The 14,284-nt window shown below is 42.8% G+C and overlaps 1 protein-coding gene across 5 annotated transcripts in view; it reads right to left on the bottom strand.

Annotated features, from left to right (window-relative positions):
* Window positions 1-14,284, bottom strand: part of LOC122804204 (activating transcription factor 7 interacting protein) — a 758,747-nt gene that overhangs the window by 286,061 nt on the left and 458,402 nt on the right. For all 5 annotated transcript variants that reach the window (XM_044073945.1, XM_044073934.1, XM_044073906.1 and 2 more), the window contains one exon: window positions 8,612-8,697. In XM_044073945.1, the coding sequence (XP_043929880.1) occupies window positions 8,612-8,697 (86 nt within the window). The remainder of the gene's footprint in view (window positions 1-8,611; window positions 8,698-14,284) is intronic.

Raw genomic sequence — 14,284 nt, 5'->3', positions numbered from 1 at the left:
TATTCATGGGCAAATTAAAAACAGGAGGATGACAATGCAAGAGCAATTGTCGATGGATCCACTGGGGATAAACTCCTTTTTCACCAGCTATTTCAGGACTACATGAATTATCTTGATGTCCACCCATACAAAGACACACACAATGAAAAATACGCAACTAGAATTCATAGGAAAGAAACCTACTCAAACTCATTCCTGCATTACACTAGCTCCCACCCCAAGCACCAAAAGAGGTCAGTAGTTAAAGGGCAGCTAGTTCGAGCAGCCCACATGATCTCAAGAGAAGAAGACGTTCTTTCAGAATGTGACAATTTAAAAACTATGTTTTTGAGGAGGGAGTATCCAGCAGATTTGCTATATGAGCTTATGCAGCAAGTGATGGGCAAAAGAAGAGTAGGGTACCTTTAAGCCTATAGTTGGAGAAAATATGTTAGACTGGAGTCCCTCTGAAGTTGAGAAGGGGAGACCTATGTCGGAAAAAGAGTTCCTTTTGTAGATCTATGGTGCTCACATTCAACTCCGACTCGTATTACTTGATGTCTATTTTACATAAGAACTGGGACATTTTAATGTATGACCTGGACATCAGGGCACAAATAGGAGAGACCTATAGTGACATACAGAAGGGACGCAAACTTGAAAGACCTTTTGAGGAAAGGTTTTAACAACACTATAACAGGACGTGTAGGGATGTACAAACATGAGTCTTGTAACTGGTGCCACAAGGTGAAATTGGGTAGCAAATTTACATTGAATGGTATAGACCACTATGTAAAAGGTAAATACAACTGCCACTCCAAGGTTGTGGTCTACATGGCCACAAGTGACCAATGCCTAGCATTTTATGTAGGCAAAACAGAAAGGAAATTTAATGCCAAAATCTATGAACATAACTATGCCATAAGAAAGAAGAATAATAATGCGTTAGCGAGGCATACCCAAGAAAATACTGGCCACAATTTCACATTTATGGCAATTGACCACGTAGACATAAGTGAAAAAAAAGCCCTGGGGACTCCAGTTAGATATAAAGGAGTTAAGGTGGCAAATTTTATTACAGGCTGACAGATGGCCCAGAATAAATTATTGAAATTAAAAGCCCTAGAAAGGAATAAATTATCCTAAAACAATTTAAGTACAACCACTTTTGTATGCATTAACCTTTCGGAAATATTTTTATATCATGTGACTATTTAATATGCAAATTTAAAATGACTTGGTTTTAACTTTTTTCTATTTACAATTTCTTATAAGTATGTGACTAGTAACTTTTAATCACAAAGTCTCAGTTGTATTTAAGTTGTATTAGTTTTAACTATGATTCAGTCACTAAGAGGTTAATTAATGTACTTTCTCAGTGTTGGTCAGCTAGCTCACCTCCCTTTATTTACACAATTAAGAGTGTTTTTATATGTATATAATGGCTGTCTTGCATTTTAATGGTGTCTGATGAAGTTAACACTTGTTTAACAAAAGCGCTCGCTTTTATACTTGTTCATTTGTGGATTTTACCATTAAAATATTTGTGGTTTCATCATCACCAGAGTGATTTGTGCCTGTGATACTCTGCCTGCTACCACTTTTCATTTATTAAATGTATATAACTCTCGATACTCCAACTTCTACTAAGGCCCTGAACAAAACAAGTATGGGTACTGACTGTCTGGCACAAGCTCAGTAATTGATCAACTTAGGAGGGGAAAACAAGTTTACATATTCTGATATCATGAGACTAGTCTCGCACTTTCTGAAGTATTTTTGTCAAAAAAATGCAAATGCAGGAGCTCACAACCACCTATTCAGCAATTTTTTTTCACCCATATGAAAGTTAAAGGACCTGTAGTACTCAAGAGACAGCAAGAACTGAAGATAACAAACACTGGGTATGCAATGGAGTTTTGTGCAACTTCTGGCAGTGTTTTTGCAAATGTGACATCAATATCGATCCACACAGGGAAACATGAAAAGCCTGAAAAAAAATCACACATACAGGAAAAAAAGTAGGTAAACCCAGACATAATAATTTGCTGTTAAAGTGACCCTCACCAAAAAATAGGAACTTCATAAATTTATCCTCATACAACATGCACCCCCCCCCCTTTACACCAGGACTAGGCTCATCCAGACTCTGCTACACTTTGCTGTGAAGGAAAGGTTAGTTTGCTGTTATTTTTTGTATTTCTGTATTGCCTTTCTATATTTTGAATACTGTAGTTTGTTTTCTTTACCTTGTGTTTTGCTTGCATTCTGTTTTAACAGCATATTAAAACTTCAAAAGAGACCACAGCTCTCTCTGTTCTGAGTCAGGTTTTCCCTCCCTCCCACCCATTTAAGTTGTCTTGTTAAATACCACTGTCTTTCTAGTTGCCCGCCTCTTATGTTAATCTGACCATATATCTCATTTCTCTCTACTTTCACTGGCTTATGTGAGTAATCACAAAACCATCACTTTTGAAATCCCACCCCTTCAATTATTTAAATTTATTGGCCATCCTACAGTATTTCATAGTACCAAAATACAAAAGTAACCACCCCTTTCAGTCCATCTTGCTGTTTTAAAAATAGTAACTCTCCACTAAACCTTAACTTTTAAACAGGTAAAACTCAAGTTACCTACTTTCATATCTAACTTCTCTAGTGCACACTGCAGAGTGCATTCTTTTCAATCTTACCTTTAAGCATCCCTGTTACTAGCACTTTCTCTAATACCTAAAAGATCATCTCTACTTGACTCCAAGTAGACTTTTCTCTATCTGTTAAACCTAGCACTTGCTCCTACAGTACTTATTACCTTGATACGGCACTCTTATAGATAGCACCCCAAAAGGCAAACCCCATTTCTCGGTCACCCACGTCCCCGGAATCTCTTCTAAAGTTTTTTGTCTAGTCCTTCTAGCATGTCGAGGGATCAGTTGCTAGTGTCCTCTCCTGCTCAGCTGGTGAACCTGGGAATATTGAGGCAATGTTACAATTGCCTCATGTACACAGACAACCCTCTCCTCCTCCCACAAAACACAAATACATGCGAGAGATGCAACTATACGGCCAAACTGGAGGCTGAGCTCTCTCAACATAGGACTGGCAAGACCAGTCAGGAGGAGAAGGTTACCACACACACTATAGACCCAGTCTCACATAGTACCATCACAACCACAAATCATACACATAAACACACAAAGACATACTCGGCTCTGATCAAAAATCTACCAAAACAGCAGAGGCCACCAAAGCAGACACCCAAACAACCACCACCTCAGAACACAACACCTGCAACACATAGACCTCACAGTCAGAGTGTCAAACAGTCACAGCCCTTAAGGCCAAACACAATGCCAGACACACTAGTCATTGGTGACTCCATAGTCAGACACACTGACGTCCCGCTCACCAGACTGAGTAAGGAGAAGGTCACAGTAAGCTGCCTGTCGGGCGCTAGAATCCGCCACATAACGCAAGCACTCAGGTCTCTCAACAGCAGGTACAAATACGACTCAGTCATTGTCCACGCTGGTGTAAACGACCTGAGACGTACCTCCTTGGACTACATGAAAAGAGACATTGAGGAGCTCTCTGATTATGTAGCCCAGGCAGGTATGACCCTGACCTTGAGCAGTATCCTACCTTCACCAAGAATGATGCCACAATACAGAGATAAGATGATCAGCTTTAACAATTGGCTTAAACTCTGGTGTCATTCAAAGGGGATCCAATGTCTGTCTGCCTGGGATGACATGCTAGACAAGCCACGCTGCTTCGCAAGGGACGGCTTGCACCTGTCACCCCTGGGATTCCGGATATTGGCAAAGGCTCTTGCCACCCCCATAGTGCCTTTTTAGGCAAGGCTCAAATTCTAAACCTACCACCCTAGAACACAAAAAGGAAAAAACTAAGGGTAATGCTGCTCAATGCCAGAAGTCTAAATCTCAAAATGCACGACTCGAGGCCCTTCTCAGTATGGAGAACATCGATGTCTGTGCAGTGACAGAAACCTGGTTCAAGGCTCCTGAGAGCACCCCAGCACTATCAGGTTTTACCTCTTATCATGCGTTCCGGCCCCAAAATCCGGACAATACCAAGAAAGGAGGGGGGGTATCCATATTCATCAAGGACACCCACACCTCAAGACTGGTGGCAACGCACGATGCATCGGAGACCATCCAGGTGCAATTAACCATAGGCAAGACTGCTCTGCAAATTGTAGCATGTTACAAGCCACCCTCACAAACTCAGGAACCTCACATGGCCTTCCTGAAAACACTAGAGGGGATAAATGTATCACCAAACACCATCATACTAGGTGACTTCAATTACCCTAATATAGACTGGGAACACTACTCAAGCCCAAACACCCTAGCCCAAAAGTTCCTGGAATTCATAAACTCAAATGCCATGGAACAACTAGTCACCATCCCACAAGAGGAGAAAACATACTTGATCTCATCATCACGAACATGGGAGCACAATGTTCAACACCGGACGTATACCCCTCACTGGTGAGATCAGATCACAAACTAATCTCGCTGGAGGTCCTCATCCCACCCCACCTGAAATAAAAAGACCACAGTAAAGAACTTCTCGAAAGCCGACTTCACACTTCTAAAGACTAGTGTGGTCTCCTTTAAGGCCCCGAGCCGGGAAAACAGTACTCAAGCCGCTGAATCACTTACAAATGCCTTCTACCAGCACCTGCAGGACTGCATGGATAAGGCAATCCCAAGCAAAACAAAGACTCTTTGTACCAAAGGCAAGCGTCCAGTCTGGTGGACCCCAACCATAAACAAACTCTACAACAAAAGGAGGAAGCTACTACAAGATAGAGCAAAATCCTTAAAAGGTAAGACACCCTTGATCACTATAAGTAAAAACTAAGAGCTCTCATAAAATCATCCAAAGCAAATTTTGAGAGAAAAATAGCTAAAGACTCAAAAGACAATCATAAGGTCTTCTTTAGCTATGTTAGAAACCTGGGAGGAAACTCCCAGATATGCTCAGAACTAGTTCAAAATGATGTGAAGATTACTGATCCTACAGACATTGCCAACATACTGGCTGACAGGTTCAGTGCAAACTTCTCCCCAAAAGGAGAGATATCTATACCAAGCGATTGCAGCCCCCAAACATCTCCAACGCCCAAGTGAGAACTGCTCTCTCCAAAGCAAAAAACACAGCATCCATGGGACCTGATGGTGTCCCCGGCTGTGTGCTCCACGAACTCCACGAGGAATTAAACCCACAGCTAGGACAGCTGTTTAATCATAGTCTTACCTCTGGATACGTACCCAGGAGTGGCGCACTGCAACTGTGGCCCCACTTCACAAAGGCCGTGCCTCCACCGACCCTGGAAATTACCGGCCCATTAGCTTGACAAGCCTTATCTGCAAAGCCATGGAGAGGATCATAATGGACCTCATAAATAAAGACATAGGGAATTTGCAGACTTTGGATCCATCCCAGTTTGGCTTTGTCAAAGGCAGATCATGCCTTCTAAACTTGGTTGACTTTTGAAACAGTCACCAAAGCCATTGATGAGGGAAAGGCAGTCCATACAGCCTACCTCGATCTGGCGAAGGCCTTCGATACAATACCCCACTCGGGTATCATTGAAAAACTCATCAGCTTAAATGTTAACCCATACATCACAAGATGGGTTGCAAACTGGCTGAGTGACAGAACCCACAGGGTCAGAGTTGCTGGCGCCATGTCAGACTCAAAGCCTGTCACAAGTGGTGTACCACAGGGCTCAGTCCTGGGCCCACTCTTGTTTGGCATCTACTTTTCCAAGTACAAGCAAACACAGGAGGGTTATGGCTGACAAAGTTTGCAGATGTGTGCAAACTGGGCCGCATAGTAGAAAACACATCTGACACAGATATCCTTCAGAAGGGTCTCACAAAAACGGATAACTGGTGCCAGAGCCATGGCCTAAAGTTAAATGCCAAAAAATGTATAGTCATACCCTTCGGGAAAAACAAGGTTACCCCTAGCTACCAAATAGGTGGCAATCCACTGAGCACAGAAGAATTTATCAGGGACCTGGGGACCCAGGTTGATAGTAGTCTGTCATTCGACACCCATGTAGCTAAAGTAGTTAGGAAGACCTTCTACATTGCCCACCTTATCATGAAGGGATTCTCATCTAGATCAAGGGAGGTCATAGTCTCCCTATACTCATCACTCATCAGACCAATGATTGAGTACAATGCCCCATTCGGAATGTATCTGACCCGACACTTGCAGCAGCTGGAGAGGCCACAAAAGTTCCTCACCAAAAGGATAAAGGGTCTCAAACATCTGTCCTATGCTGCCCGACTGAAAGAACTCCAGCTCTATGCAGTCGCACCGCTTGCTCAGAGGTGACCTTTGCCTAACATACAAGGCCATGTCAAACCCAGATTTGATGAATATGCTTCACCTCAAAAAATCTAGATCCGTCAGAGCCACAAGGGCGGGAGACTTAAACCTCGACACGGCTATTAATAGGACGTGCTGGAGGGATAGATTCATCACCCAAAGACTCCCTATGCTGTGGAATAAAATCCCGGTATATGTGAGGCAGAGCACCTCGCTGGCCTTGTTCAAGAGAAATCTTGACCAATGGATGGGAGATCGCAGATATAACCCCAGGGATTACCTCAGTGTCACTGCTCGACAGAGGCACAGCAAAATAATGGGTATAGTTCCCCATACTAAAGGGGTGGCGTAAGCCACAAAACTATGGGCTAGGCTTGTAAATGCCCTCGGGCAGATAGCCTAGTATGAACCTATGAACCTAAGTAATGATCAAAATACACATGTATGCTTTATCTCCATCATGTATCCCAAACAAAGGATATACTTTAACTTGCTAAGCATACATTGTCACCTGCAAATTCAAAACAAAACAGGGCAACAAAACTGGCTGTAACTACACTAAACCATAAAGCAATATACACTCAAATTATATAAATTATCTTTCTTTATTTCTAGTCTGATTTTTAAAAGGCACAACAAAAACACCAACTACAAGTAGTCCACTAACTTAGCAGCAGGGCATCTGTTCTACAAAAGACCAGAGATCAACTAGGGCTACAGGCCTGAAGGGGGGATGAGACTAATGATACCAGCTATCCTTCCTCAGGATTTTGCCACAACCAAGCTTCCCTCTAGTAAAGTCTGCAAGGTGATGTTGTTGCTGTGCACATACTGCTTAGCTTTAGCAGTACAGTCAGTAGATATGGTTGAGCTGACGACTTACTGTCAAACTCATGAAAGCATGGTGTGATGCTCATGAAGTGTCACTGCAACTTCCAACATCTAGTTAGAAACAACTTATTCCTCCCTTCCAAGTTTTGATTCCTCAAGCAATAAGGAAAAGTCATCTTCATGGGTGCAATCATGGTGCCTCCTTCTCTGATTATGAGAATGAGCTAAATGAAAAAGAGACTGATGGGTCAGTGGTGGAAGTGATTACTATACAAAACCACAACCCAGTAACATGCTCATTCTAGGACTGCTTTGCCTCTGTTTAAAAATACTACACAACTACTGTTGCTGGAATACTACACACTATTATAATATCTAAACTAATGTAACACGGTATGACTAAGCCAACTAAGCAAACTATAAAAAGACAGAGTATGTTTTCTACCTACAACTTTACCTTCTCATCATTTGTGCTACAGCTACCAGCGTACTCTACCTATTTTGGAGCTTCTTTCCTGGCAACTACTTAAAACCATTGGTGCAAATAATCCCCAATTTTTTCCTTCTTGTACAACAAATGATGTGCATTTCTTGCAGAGACACAAATCTTGTCTGCAGTGTAGGTCAGCCAATTTTTTTTTAATAAGTTGCACATGGCCAAGAGTAGGGGACAGGCTGCCTTTTTCCTGCTTGGTTAATGGTCTCCTGGTGGAAGGTGAGGGAGGGGCCTGAGTCAAAGAGCCAATCAAAGGAAATTAGTGCACAGATTTATATTTGCAGAAGCAGCACAAGCATGGACATATGTGCCTGCATGCTAAACAAATATCACTGCACAATGGACAGGGATACAAGGAATAGGCCATCGTCAAAAATCCTTTCCTCTATCAAAAAAGCAGCACAACACATCACACCCCCCATCTAAGACTGACAGGGAACACTGAGGTACAACACATGGTCTGCAGTAAATGAAGGCTGGGGGAAAAAAAACAGCAGAAGGATAAAAGAAAACTTCATCCTGTACTTACCTTCTCCCTTCAGGCACTTTGCACATATTTTCATTTATTCAATCTCCAACATCTATTTATCCTACTGAAGGCTGCTGCGGGGGACCTGGAGCCTAGCTATCAAGGCAAGTGACATGTCCCATATCTATATATCTAATACAACAAACATGTACCTTTTTTATGAAGGCCACCTGTTATCTTTAAACACACAGTGTTCTCAGGCAATGCATATTCTTGCAACTATTTGAATGGTCTCCATCTGACTTGTGCCCTTATGAAGCTAGGGCTAACAGAAATGGAAACTATAATCCAAGTAGAGACCTCATCAAGGACTTGTACACAGCACAAACAACTTATAAATTACTGTTGTCAGTTTCTACACTTAAATTCAGACAAACGTAAGAAAATAAGTTAATTCAAAATACCTGTGCTAGTTGCTGTCGGGAATGCAGCAGAGGTGTCTCCAGCATTTCGTTTTGTTTCTAACATCTGTCTTACTGTACTGCCACTGCTAGCAAAAAAAACAAAAAAAAAAAACAACAATGAATCAGGTAATCAATCAACTGTATTTTTTATAGGAATTGCAAAAGATGCATCAGCCTTTTATATCAACAGTGTGCAAGAACTTTACACTTTAAATACAAAGAATAGCAGTTGGCTTGAAAGTCATTTTTAAGTGGAAACGTCTTTGGAAATAGGCCTCAGTACAGCCTTAAACCTGCATGCCCTAAAAGATGCATAGGTTTACCTCTGTACAAGCAGGTAACGATGTGAGAAAGAATCCATGCAATTTCAACAGAAGCACATCTCTTCAATGGTCATGTACTACAATTATAATTAATTCAGCAGTGATTTACACATATACTGCTTTTCCTTCTTTTATAACTGCTTAAAGCCATAAGAAAAAGCCTTCCACACATCAAATTGGTCTATGAAAACTGTGTGTGTATTCACTTTTCTTACCCAAGCATTACTATAATCCCTAATTTTGATAAACTTTGATAAATTATTCTTCTTCTTTCGGCTTTTCCCGGTTAGGGGTCACCACACCGAATCACCTGTCCACTCATGATTGGCAGTGGAGTTTTTTACGGTGTTGTGTTGCCAGCCCAGCATCCAACCTTCCAAAGAAGGCACACACATGCACGCAGTCACGCCTAGGGCCAATTTAGAGTGCCTAATCCACTTACAGCATATCTTTGGGATGTGGGAGGAAACTGGAGCACCCGGAGGAAACCCATGCGACCACAGGGAGGACATGCAGACTCCACACAGAAGGCACCCCAGCAGCGAATCGAACCAGAGAACCTCTTGTTGTGAGGTGGCAACACTAACCGCTGCACCACCGCAACGGCCCATTTGATACATAAATTCTAATAAATGCTAATATTTTCGAGTGTTATATTGAGATACAAGTATGTTTTTCACATCTGCAACTTTACAAATAAAGAAAAATAAAGCAAAAAGAAACTACAGTTGTCTCAGGCACTAACCATAAATGTAGATGACGGACTCTCCTTAATTTTTTCCCCCTGGTAACTATTAGCACTATAGCTTCAGTTTACTAAAACCAGGTTCCACTTAGTTAACTTCCTTTCCAAAAGCGGTGATAGTGTGCCATTTGCCTTTACAATCTATGGTCACCAGATGGCAGCAGTCAAAAGGGTACAAAAAGATAAAGCAGCACAAGCTACTTATATACACTGAACAAACCCTTTTTTGCTTTGCACTGGCTCACTAATGTGATCTTGCAAACTAACAAGCTTCAGGACAGGTATCAAGCATCAACTGCTCTACAACACCTAGCAAGTAGCAAGGAAGCTTAATTACTGCCAAGAAACTTAAAAAAAAGATACCAAGACCAGCAGAAAGTACACTCTCTCTCTCTCCCTCCCTCCAAGAGACATGGTACAGCTGCCACTAAATTCTGCAAGCAAAAACATTAACCACCATACTTGCTTCTCTTATCAAGGAGGACTTTCTTAAATGCAATACTTCTTAACATCCACTCAACATGCGTGCACTGCATCATGAAACCATACAGTAATAACAGACTGTATGGAAGGAGTCAAGAGGAGTGCAACACAAGATGTAGGCTGACAACTGCAAAACAATGGGCTTTAATGATACCCCAGCCTTACCTGGTTACTTGTCCTACTATTTTCAGACCCCAAACAGAGGGCGACAAAGCCAAAGGAGGGGGAGCTTCAATATTTATCAAAGACATACACATCTCCAGGCTGTTCAAACAGTATAAAGCACAGGAGACACTCCAGGTGCAGTTAACCGTTGACAAAACACCTACTCAAATCATAGCTAGCTACAGACCCCCAACCATGACTCAGGAGGCCAACTGCACCTATTTGAACTTACTTGAATCCATCAAGATTCAACCCTCTACCCTGATCCTGGGTGACTAACTACCCAACCATACTGGTACTAATCAACATGAGTAGCCACTGAAGCACCCCTACAGTGTCATCCTCCCTGGTAAGATCCAACCATAAAGCAATCACTTTTGAAGTCATAATCTCCCCTGACCCCCCCTCTTGCCAGGGTCGAACAAAAAACTTTTCCAAAGCTGACTAGAACCTCCTGAGAGCAGGTATAAGCAGCTTCACAGCAACCACCCCCATCAGTTGAATCAAGCACTAATGTCCAGGCCTACACCAAAAAACTATATGAGCACCTATATAGCCTCATATGGACTTGTCAATAGCTGACAGGACCAAATCATCTTAATCAATGTAGAGTAAACCTGTCTGGTGGACAGCACCAATAAACAGACTCTATAATAAAAGGAAAAAAATTGCTGTCCGGGACCAAGAAGGAGCAGGTGCCAAGTTGGAAGCAATCGCTCCTTTGTCTGAACAAGCAAGTAAGGTCACTGGTGAAATCCTCCAAAGCTAACAGAGTCCAAATTGGCCACATCCACTAAGGACAATCACCAGGCCTTCTTTGCATACATCAGCCATCTCAAAGGTAACTCACAAATCTGCTCTGAATTGGTGGTCAAGAATAGCACATACACAAATGCTATAGATATAGCCAACCTGCTGGCAGACAAGTTCAGTGAAAACTTCACCCCCCTGTCCCTCCATCAGTAAACCAGGACATCCCTAGCACCTGCCCCCCTCCCCTCTTCACCAGGGAGCAGGTTATTAATGTCCTCTCAAAGGCAAAAAATACAGCCTCCATGGCACCAGACAACATACCTGGCTGTGTCCTATATGAACTCAGGCAAGAGCTGTCAGCACCACTAGGCACCCTTATTCAACCACAGGGAGAAAGAGAGAGAGTGTACTTTCTGCTGGTCTTGGTATCTTTTTTAAGTTTCTTGCACTGGCTTTGTCCCAGCAGAATGGAGGAGAGCCACTGTTATCCCTCTGCACAAAGGAGGAGCGTCCACCGACCCTGGCAATTATAGGCCCATCAGCCTAACTAGGCTGATCTGCAATCATGTACCTTATAAACAAGGACATTGGCAACCTCCAAACACTTGATCCCACACAATTTGTTTTTCTCAAAGGGAGATTGTGCCCGTTAAACTTGGTCACCTTTTTCGAAACAGTCACCAAAGCCATGAATGAGGGCAAGACAGTGCACACCACCTACCCTGACCTAGCCAAAGCCTTCAACACTATTTCCCACTCAGGCATAATAGATAAACTCTATTTCCCACTCAGGCATAATAGATAAACTCTCCCAGCTACGCATCAACCCATAAGTTACCAGACTGGTAGCAAACTGGTTCGCTGATAGAACCCACTCAGTCAAAATAGAGAAAGCCACCTCTAGTAACAGACCTGTAATAAGCAGCATACCCCAGGGATCAGTCTTGAGGCCTCTACTATTTGGGATATACTTTTCTGAGGTGCAAGCAAAAACCAATGGACTGTGGCTGCCCAAGTCTGCAGATGACTGCAAGCTGGGCACTGTCAAATTCCCCTAGTGATGTGAACATCCTCCAAGAGGGCTTTAACCAAACTAATGACTGGTTCCAGAAGCATGGCCTCAAACTGAATTCCAAGAAATACATCACTTTCCCCTTTGGGGAAAATGGTGTCCCCACTAATTACCACATTAATAACAACGTACTAAGCACACAATCGTGAGGGACTTGGCCACCCATGTTGATGACAACCTGACTTTTGATCACCATGTTGTGTCTGTTGTACAGAAGGCTTTCTACATGGCCTACCTCATTAAGTAAGGGTATTCCATCCAAGAACAAGGTAGTCATAACATCCCTGTACTCCTCCCTTATCAGACCCATTATCGAGTACAATGCCCCCTTCGGCATGTACCTTGCCAAGCACTTGCAGCAGATGGAGAGACCACAGAGGTTCCTGACTAGGAAAATCCAGGGTCTCAAACACCTATCCTATACACATAGGCTAAAAGCCCTGTCCCTCTACTTACTCTCTTACAGACTTACAGGTGACCTGTGTCTGGCATATAAGGCAGTCTAAGACTCATCCTTGATGGAGTTACTGCATATCCATAAGTCAAACTCCACTCGCACAACCCGCACGCAAGGTCTCAACCTGGTTGTGACATTAATAGAACTTGTTGGTGGGACAGATTTGTGTCCCAACAACCCGCCCCATTTGTGGAATAGACTTTCTCTTCATGTCAAGCAGAGTACCTGACTAGTCCTGGACGACTGTATGGGAAATAGAAAATATACTCCTGGGATCCCATCTGTGTCCCTGCTGGCCAAGGAAAACAGGTGCAGACATTGTGGGAACATGGGTGAAATTCTTGGCTAGGCTTTTAAGGGCCTCCAGGCCAACAGCCTAGTATAGTCCTTCTTCTTTCGGCTGCTCCTGTTAGGGGTCACCACAGCAGATCATCCGTTTCCATCTTGCTCTGTCACACCAACCACCTGCATGTCCTCTCTCACCACATCCATAAACCTTATCTTAGGCCTTCCTCTTTTCCTGTTTCCTGGCAGCTTCATCCTTAGCATCTTTTTCCCAATATACTCTGCATCCCTCCTCAGCACATGTCCAAACCAACGTAATCTTGCCTCTCTGGCTTTGTCTCCAAACCTTCCAACCTGGGCTGACCCTCTAATATACTTATTCCTAATCCTGTCCACCCTCGTCACACCCAGTGCAAATTTTAACATCTTTAACTCTGCCACGTCCAGCTCTGACTCCTGCCTTTTTGTCAGTGCCACTGTCTCCAACCCATATAACATAGCTGGTCTCACTACCCTCTTGTAGACCTTCCCTTTCACTCTTACTGGTACTCGTCTGTCACATATCACTCCTGACACTCTTCTCCACCCAATCCATCCTGCCTGTACTCTCTTCTTCACCTCTCTTCCACACTCACCATTACTCTGAACTGCTGATCCCAAATATTTAAACATCCACCTTCACCACCTCTACTCCCTGCATCCTCACCATTCCTCTATCCTCTCTCTCATTCACACACATATATTCTATCTTAGTCCTGCTGACCCTCATTCCTCTTAGAGCCTAGTATCGTCCTATGAACCTATAAATATCAAAAGGTCCCCCGCCCACCACCAAGTTTACAAATTTTTATACAAGTCTCAAACGAGTGGATGATCAAGAAGGAAGGCATCAACCTAATGATCATCTAAAAAGATACTGAAAAGTGACTAGCCCTCACACTCCTCTATGTGGGAGGTGAAGAATTAACTTACCAGCATCACTTTGCCAAAGTTAAAGACTGGTGACTGACGGTATCAGGAAAAGCAAGAAACAGTTTTATTTTTAAAGGACCAGTTCAGGAAGAAAAATGAAAAAAAAAAAATTGATCTCATCATGAAGTGCTACAAAATCCAAAGCTGTCAGCAGGTCATTTTAACTTTTTTTTTCTAATCCTGAATGCTCTTCATAGGAGCAGAAATCATGACATGATCTTGTTTTCTTAGAAAACTGTGCTTTGCCCATAATGCACAGTGAACGTACAGCTAATGAAATTTCCCCCAGCCTTTCCTGTCAGATAACAAGAAATGCTGGCAAATTTGGGAATCCCCAATAAAAGTGTCAGTGGCTGGTTTGCAGGGACTCTTACATCTGTTTTCTACACGTGTGTTACACAACCTGTACACAGTGCTT

This window comes from Protopterus annectens, chromosome 1.part1 (genome assembly GCF_019279795.1).
Source record: "Protopterus annectens isolate FY-2018-M chromosome 1.part1, PAN1.0, whole genome shotgun sequence".
Classification (NCBI taxonomy): domain Eukaryota; kingdom Metazoa; phylum Chordata; order Ceratodontiformes; family Protopteridae; genus Protopterus; species Protopterus annectens.
This window is presented reverse-complemented; position numbering and strand designations above follow the sequence as displayed.